The sequence below is a fragment of the Silurus aristotelis genome (assembly GCF_946808225.1).
Source record: "Silurus aristotelis genome assembly, chromosome: 8".
Lineage (NCBI taxonomy): Eukaryota > Metazoa > Chordata > Actinopteri > Siluriformes > Siluridae > Silurus > Silurus aristotelis.
This window is the reverse complement of record NC_139581.1, coordinates 17,113,972-17,122,648: the sequence shown is the minus strand read 5'-3', so window position 1 is coordinate 17,122,648 and position 8,677 is coordinate 17,113,972. Positions and strand designations below refer to the sequence as shown.

At 40.3% G+C, this 8,677-nt stretch overlaps 1 protein-coding gene across 22 annotated transcripts in view; it reads left to right on the top strand.

Annotated features, from left to right (window-relative positions):
* Positions 1 to 7,905, top strand: part of myo18ab (myosin XVIIIA b) — a 98,117-nt gene extending 90,212 nt beyond the window's left edge. For 18 of the 22 annotated variants that reach the window (XM_083549236.1, XM_083549228.1, XM_083549227.1 and 15 more), the window contains 3 exons: positions 2,323 to 2,445; positions 3,431 to 4,885; positions 6,027 to 7,905. In XM_083549236.1, coding sequence (XP_083405362.1) covers positions 2,323 to 2,445; positions 3,431 to 4,877 — 1,570 coding nt within the window. In that variant the 3' untranslated portion in view covers positions 4,878 to 4,885; positions 6,027 to 7,905. The remainder of the gene's footprint in view (positions 1 to 2,322; positions 2,446 to 3,430; positions 4,886 to 6,026) is intronic. The other 4 variants (XM_083549235.1, XM_083549229.1, XM_083549232.1 and 1 more) reach the window with 1 other exon arrangement.
* Positions 7,906 to 8,677: the final 772 nt, after the last annotated feature.

Below are 8,677 nucleotides of genomic sequence, written 5' to 3'. Positions count from 1 at the left end.
AAAGTCTCCCCCGAGCCTTCTTCCAGTGGCTCCCAGTCCTGATCCAGTTTCTGGCAAGAAGCTACACTATACTAGCAATAGCCTGCTGTTTTTACAGACCAGTGCATATTACATTATAGTTTATTTAATGGTAAAAATATGTTTGACCCTAAATAAATGATTTGTAAGCTAAATGTAAGCTGTGTGGAGGAAGGGGTTGGTAAAGTGCTCAGACAGAATATTTAAGTGGAAGGACACTCTTCAAGTATTTAGCCAAGAAACCAGAAGTAGAAGAACTTTTTTTTTTTTTTTTTGCTGAAATGTAAGTAATTTGAGTATGTGAAAAGTTATTTATTTATTAATTCATTGATTTGATTTGAATTGTTTATTTTATTTATTCATTGCAGTTGATGTAACTTGATGTTGCACATCGGGGGATAAAACAAGCGAGTGCATCAATATCACCCTGCACTTGTTTTAGAGCTGTTGAACTTTAGAGGACTATTCATATTCACATTTAAATAGATTTAGCTGTAGGTATGTTGTGCAGCATGAAATCGCAGACGATGAACTGATTGAAAGCTAAGCAAAACAGATTTAATTAATATATTACACCATTAGGTTGTGTTGAGGGTCAAAAATTAAAATAAAAGTAATACATACTAATATATATATATATATATATATATATATATATATATATATATATATATATATATATATATATATATATATATATATATATATATATATATATATAATATACTGTATATATATATATATATATATATATATATATATATATATACATTTTTTTCCCCAATAAAAAATATATCTACACAAGTGTGCAAGTCTAAAAAATACTTATATAATAACTTCAAGATAACCCCTGCCTCCATTTCTAAACATAATATCATATGTATTATTCTCATGTGTAATATATTCCTCCAAGCCACATCCGACGGTTTATCTAATTCTGTGCATCAGTAGCCTAGGGTGTGATAAAATGACATCATTGTGTGATCCTGTCCTTGATTACAAAATTCATTGTGTCCTGGCCTGCTGTAAATTTCCATACACACAGCATCTCCCCTGTGTTCCTACTCAAGACACTTTAGAGGCTTTTTTCAGTTCAAAGTGGGCACACATACAGAAGCACTCAGAGCCAACCTCATATTTCTTTGATAAGGTCATGGGGCTAGAGGCATGCTCCAAAATTACTCATTCTACTATACAGCTCCTCCACCTACTGCAGCGGAATCAATTTGTTTTTTTGTGCTAGATAAATGTTTTTGTTTGTGCTAGATAAATGTAAGTCTGTCATATGAATAATTGTTGTGAATATTGAGTGAGATTGGAGTGTGGGAAAAACAGGTGTGGCTATTTTCTGTAGCAACATTGTTCTCTGTAATTTATTCTGGAGAGGACCGACTGCGTTGGACCCAGAAAGACAGCTAGAAGCACATTACTGAAATCCCAATTAAAACTAAAACTAGTAGCTAAGACCTCATTTGGAGTTGTTCTGTATATGTCGACTCTGAGTGAAGCTGCTCCTACTGCTCTGGAATCCTCTGATGCTTTAAAAAAAAAACGTTTCATGCTGCACGATAAGTGAGTGATACGACTAATCTGAAGAGACCGGGAGAAATTGACTTGCAGATCGGACTAAACATAAATCCTAGGGCTTAACGTGGCCTGAGAAATGAACCGGAAGACCCGGGATTCGGTTAGCTGCTCAGTGTGCATATCATGTCTCTGCTCCTGTGGACCTTGTCAGTTAGTCCCAATTATTGACAGCACCACTGATCCTCCACTGCAGAAATGTGCATTCACTTGAGTTTAGCACAAATCACCAAGTGCTCATATTCTTCTCTTTTTATTATTATTTTCTTTTAATATAAATAATTAGAAGCTAGTCCTTTTCACACAAAAGATTTATTGGGCATTCACAGGCTTCTTGCTATCCATATTCTTCTCATAAATGCCTATGATTTTAAAATTTAGCCTTAATTTTACACTACATAAAAAAAATAAATAAATAAAAAAATAATAAAAAAATCCGGAAGCTCTGACAACTTTTTCTCAGGTTTGTTGAAAATGAGTATTAAAGACCATGTAAAAGAAATGTCTCCAAGTTACTCAAGTGTGAGAGTGAGAGCTCTCTAACACACAATGGCATTGAGGCTTTTAGGCCTGTGCTGATTGAGCGCATGTCTGGGAGCTGTTGTGTCTGTGCTATAAAGCTGTTTGTTTCTCCACTATTGCTAAACTAACAGTCCGTGTCGAATCTGCTTTGAGCCCGGCTGCTAACACTCTCCATTTCCTTTTTTTTCTTCCTCACAGTGAAGGTGACTCAGATTCCTGCTCTGAAGTGGACGACCGAGTTGATGGTGTGAAGTCTTGGCTCTCCAAAAGCAAAGGCTCAGCCAAGAATCTGTCAGATGACGGCAACCTGAAGAGCTCAAGGTCAGTAGTTTGAGTGTACCTTTCCCCTCTGGTTGCTTAATGAATGGTTCATTCCGAACGGAGTACACCGTGCACATAAAGCAGGCTAGGAAAGTGCCTTTGCTCGCTTGAAGGGAGATTTTTCTTACCCACTCACTTATTCTCCTCATCGCCACAAGGTTTGATGACAGAGGCTTCTTTAGATGTGGTGGCCTGCCTGGCAGATTTATCGACACGCCTGTTGGCCAGCTGGCATGCCTACACCTGCTTCCCTCTTCCAGAGATTAATAGATTGAGCCTGCTGTCTGACAGCTTCGATTGCCCTGCATTTGTCTCTTTTCCAGAAGATTTAAGCCTCCCTCTTGAGCCCCGCACAACTTTTAAAAAAACTTTAGGGCTTTAAATTCTTTTTCATCTTTTCCCTATTGTGAACTCGCCCTAGGGGTGGGTTCAGAGGCACTTTTTACACAGAACATTAATTTAAGTAGCGCAAATTAGTGTGATATTGCAAAACTATACACACGATTTCTGTGTGTGCCAGATCTTTATACTTAACTCAAATAAAGAGCTTAAGAAGGTATTACTGGTCTTTACTTTTAAATAATAATTATATTTTCGCTTCTGTCTAGATTCTTTTCCCTCTATAGCACGCAGTGCTTGCTTTAAGCCAGTCTTTTTTTTTTTCCATTATTTTCATTACTGTTCTGTCTTCTGCCATTTCTTTCGACTAAAGCTATGCTACAGGAATGTAGTTACCATCTATTATATATAAAAGAAAATGAACTACTTGGCAGTCATCAGCTGGCACAGTAGTGAGGTGGTAGTAATCGGTTTTAGTCACTGTCTTCACTTTAATCAGGTGCACCTTCAATTATTGTAAAAATCTCTTTTCCTTATTTCATAACTCATATTTTTCATTTCTACCTCTGTATCCACCTTTCTGTTCCTATCCATTGCTTTGTCTGCTACACTGGCCTCCTTCCCTTCAACTGCCCCCTTCATCTAGATATGCTGCAAACAGTGATGCCAAAGAAGGAAAGGAATGGCAAGAGAGTGGCAAAGAAGGTAAAGCTTTAGACCAGAGTAGGCCCGTGTCCGTGATGAGTTCACTCAGTTATAGGAAGCGCTCCAACCTAAAGGATTCCCTTGGTGGCAAAGGAGATGAGGGCTCACTCTTCAGCGCCCTCAAGGAGCAGGATGGCGCTCTGGAGCTCTCATCCTTCCGCAAAAGCAAAGCCAAGCAGCCCGATTCCAGGGACTCATACTCTGTGAACTCCTGGAGGAAGGATGATCTGGATGACAGGGGCTCAGTTATCTCACAGGCTTACTCAGAGGCAGCTAGCAGAGCCCGGAAGAGCATGGACAGCCGCTGGTCAGAGATAGACAACAAATCAGTCGTGTCGTCCGTGGGCCCAAGCCGAGCCTCTTGGTTGGATGATGATGATGATGTCAAATCCAGTGTGAGTACCGCAAGCATGCTGAGTCGTCACCGCAGCATGTCTCGGCTTGATGAGCGCCAGAGCGAGCGTGGCTTAGCAGTCAGTCCATCCCTGAGCTGTAGAAGTCCAGGAAGTGTGAGCCAGCGAAGCCCAGGCAGTGTGAGCCGCGCTGATTCCCGTATGTCCGTAGCTCGCAGCTGCCGCCTAAGCGAGTTTGATATAGAGGATGATTCCATGAGCGTGGCTTACAGTGAGCTAAACTCCAAGTCCTACAGCTCTCACCACTCATCCAGCGGCCGCAGCATGTCCATGCCCCCACGAGCAAGAACCACAGACTCTGATCTGCCAGATGCCTCTGACCTCAAACCCGTCAGCCACCGCAACTACCTCGACCCAGATCTGGAGGCAGCCATCAACGAGGTGCTAAGTTTTAAGCCAGTTAAATTCAAGCGGAGCAGCCTGGAAGACTCTGAAGCTGAGACCGGCAAGCAGAGCAATTGTAGGAACGAGGATGAAGACGAGGTGAAGAGTGTGAGGTCTGGCAGGGACAGCAGCCGCAGCTCGTCGAGCCTGAGGCGGTCTGCTTCAGCCGCGGATGTCCATCGCTCCAGCAGCAGCCTGAGCACTCGCAGCAGGAAGAAGAGCAAGAGCAGGAAAAAGAGAAGCCACAGCTCTGATTCATCGGAAAATGAGCGTAGGAGAAGGAGGTCTAAGAAGAAGGGCAAAAAAAAGAAGTCAAAGAAGGAGTCATCCTCATCGTCCTCTTCCTCCTCTTCTGAATCTCAGACTAGCTCAGAGTCCGATTCTAGCTCAGGAACCTCCACGATCTCGTACAAAAGTGCTAACAGCATAAAGAGGGCTCCTGGTAGGCAGGCATCAGCTTCTGAAGACGAGAGAGAGCCTGGAGGCTCTTCTGAAGCAGCTCCACCAATCAGCAAGAAACAGGAGAAGAAAAGGAAGAAGAATGTGGATAGTGTGATGATGAAGTATCTGTACAGGGCAGACAGTGACTGATGATGCCAGTAGGTGATGCCTGGTTTGGAGTGACGTGTGTACGCATGGTGTTAAACTAACCCTGAACATTTATCCCCAGACCATCTCACCTTTTTAAATTGATCACACTTTTATTTTTGAATAGTGATGAACATTTTCTGGTTGCATCCCTTTGATTCTTGTTCAGTCTAACACACTCCCAGTTACTGGTTTGTTGTATGCATGAATGCTACAGTATCTATAGTATCTATCTAAAGGAAACAGAAGTTATTTTTTTAATCATGACTTACAAGTGACTCAGTAATTGCTTTTCTAATTATTCCAATTTAAAAGGGTTTTTTTGTTTTTGTTTAATTTGTTGAAATGTTCATGTGATTAATTGCACCAAACAAAAATAGCCAATGAACTAACTGAAGTCAATTCAGAGGTAACTATAGATTTCCCCTCTGGTATTTTAATTCAGCTATAATTAAAACAGACTATTGATCTGTGCAGTTCGCCAGGCAACTTAAAGTACAGCAAAAGTAAACCGCAAACACAGTGGGTTTCAGTCAATGCCTCCAAGCATAGTTACTATGTTAGAAAGAGAGCTAGAAGAGTGCGAGAGTGTGTATATACTCTACAAACTGTATACACACATTATACACAGACCAGGCATAGCATTATTATTATAGCATAACACTGATTATCTCTTCATCATGGGTTAGTTAGTGGGTGGGATACATTAGGCAGCAAGTGAACATTTTCTCCTCAAACATGGATGTGTTAGAAGCAGGAAAAATGGGCAAGCGTAAGGATTTGAGCGAGTTTGAAAAAAGCTAAATAGTAACACTTTATGGACAAAAGACACCTGACATGATCAAATTCATATGTGCTTTTTGGACATAACAGTCCATTTGTATATCCAGTTTCTGTTACAATAATGTTTCACTAGATTTTGGAGTGTGGTTGTGGAGATTTGTGCTCAATCAGGTGTTAGTAAAGTCATGTATTGATGTAGGGTGAGGAGACCATGGGGTGCAGTCAGCGTTCCAAATTCATCCCAGAGGTGTTCAGTAGGGTTGAGATCAGAGCTCTAAAACAGGCCACTCAAGATCTTTCACTCCAACCCATATTTTCAAGGATCTCTATTTTAGTTCTGATCCTAATCAAACCCTGTTTATCCCACAGCCCCCCCTCTGGCCAAAGACGCTACTGCCTCAACAGATCTGAAGACGAAGAAGAGGAGGAGGAGGAGAAGTAAGAAAGGCGCACAGGCCGGAACTCCTACCGCTGCTGATACACCTGAAGCAGCTACCTGAATGGGGCAAGCAGGGGATGTTTCACAAACATGCAAACCCACAAACTCTTTAACACACACTCTTTCTCACATCTTGCCACTCAGTATCGACATCCTTTTTGGAGTTCCTAAAGCAAATGAAAGGATCTTTAGGAGAAGTATTCTGGAGCACCGTCATCCATCTCTTTACTGCACTGCGCACACACACACACACACACACACACACACACACACACACACACACCTCTCACTTTTTATTACATTCGGTGATGTCACTTCTACTGTCGTGCATTGTGTCATGGATACTTATGCCATCAAGTATGAAAGATGCACAACACTGGAAGATTTTGGTTTCAATTCCGATGGACCTCTTGTCTTGTTCCCCCCCAAGTGCTTTCCCAGAGTGCACCGCAGCATTCTTGCTAGTTTTTCGCCCTGCCAAGTGATGATGCCAGCTGCTGAGGGAAAGCAGTCAGGGATTAGTTTGCTAGTGTTAAGTGGGGAGATTAGTCCTGTTTGCACTTGATTCAAAATAGGAAAATGTTTTACCAAAAAAGCTTTTGTTGCAGGTGTGTACATAGATTTCAGTAGAAGCGGTTTTTTTTGTGTGTTTTTTTTCATAACTAGTGTGTTAGTTGAGGAAGTAGTGTCATCAGTTAAAGCTCAACTTCCTGCAGACATGAGCATACTCTCTCTCGCTCACACACACACACACACACACACACACACTCTCTCTCTCCTGGTCCTGAGACCCTGAGCTGTCTTTTTTCTGCAATCTCACAGTGCAGTGAATTAATTTTTACGTGCTGAAGAAGGCTGCAGCCCCTGTTTCTCTCTTTCACCTCTCTCACTGGGATTTACTGTGGTTTGGAATGTCACACATCATCCACTCAGCTGTCATCTTCATTTTCCTCTATTACTTTTATGCTTATTTTGCTTCTCGCTCTTCGCATCCATTCTGTTTGTATTTTTTTCCAAAGGGAATGAACTTGATCCTCGATTTGCTGCAGTTTGGCAATTAGCTTTGCTTTTTTTCCTTGTGTTGTCACAGTGGTCAAATACTGGAAGATGCATCTCTTCAACAGCTGTGAATGGCTTTTATATTAACCGTATGCAGTTTAACAACACACAAGGCATGAGAACAGAACTGATGCTGTGAATCCATCTTTTATTTTTTCTTGTTTCCGTCCTTCGTTGCTTGCTTTACTGTCTTCCTTTCTTTTTCCGTTGCTCCTTAAGTATGTTTCCAAGTGGGATTCTGCAGTATTTTCAGCTTTACTTTAAATCTTTAAATCTTTTTATTTTACGTAGAGCTGCACAATATATTATTTTGCATTCATGATAGTATTTATGGACTAGCATTAAGGAATCGATCAGAATCGCTAAATGCACACCGTTTTACAAAAAAACAGAGATCTCTTTGACTCTCTGCTTTTTATTGTATTTTTCGAAGGGAGCCGGCATTTCTTTCACATGGTTTTTATGAACTCTCAAAGGGTCAGTGATTTCATCCTCGTTTCTACCCATTATTAATTTTATTACAAAGAGTGTGTGTTTTACCATGTTCCTGGCTCAATACAAACACAAGGCCAAAACATACATAACACTGTTGGCTGTACACATTAATATGAATATATGTTTGTATGATTCATCCTAGCTTTTAAAACAACTCATGTTAATTCTTCTTATTAAATACAATGACCACTTGTTATAAGTAATACTTTTTCCATTATGGTTTAATATATTGTAAATAAATGATGGTGATTGTTAGACTTGCTTTTTTTTTTTTCCCCCACTCATTTTCTTGTTTCCAGTTTCTTTCATGAAAGCTTGCATTTATATTACACCCCCCACCCACCCACCCACCCACTTTTGTTGGCATCTTAAATATGCAGATTAACCAAATTGGATTCACTTTGCATTTTTAGAGTGTTTATTTGTTATGAGAAGCAGAGAAGCAAGATTCCACGGTAGAGAAAGTGCTCTATCATTTTTGCAAAACAAATTGTGTTGCTTCAGGCCATGTGTCAGATAAAACACATCTCGAGCCACAGCTAATATCAGAATATATATATATAATATACCAACATAATATTAGGCTCATGGCCATATTGTTATGCCTGATCGGCGTATAAATATATTTTTGTAATATTTGTATATGCATTTCGGGCATATCAATCTCATGCTATATGCATTTTTTTTAAACTAGCAAAAACTGAAGAATAATCTTTAAGGAATGTTCGCTATACTGAGGAATTAGTTAAAGAATGTTAGGAATCTTGAAAAATGAGAAACCACCCAGAAGTAATGTTCAACCAGATCTTCTAAAGATTTTAATAAATAAGAAAGTAATAAAGCAATCACTGTCCAACCAGGCAGAGCATTTCTGTTTCGCTGCTGAACTGAGAGACTGTCTAAATTATATAGTTGCCATTTGTCATACAGGCAGAGAGTGTGGACAAAATGAAAGGTTGCCGCAGAGACGTGCGTCAACATTGTTACACCAGAGACGCGGTGCATGTATCAGCATGCAGTGTAATGC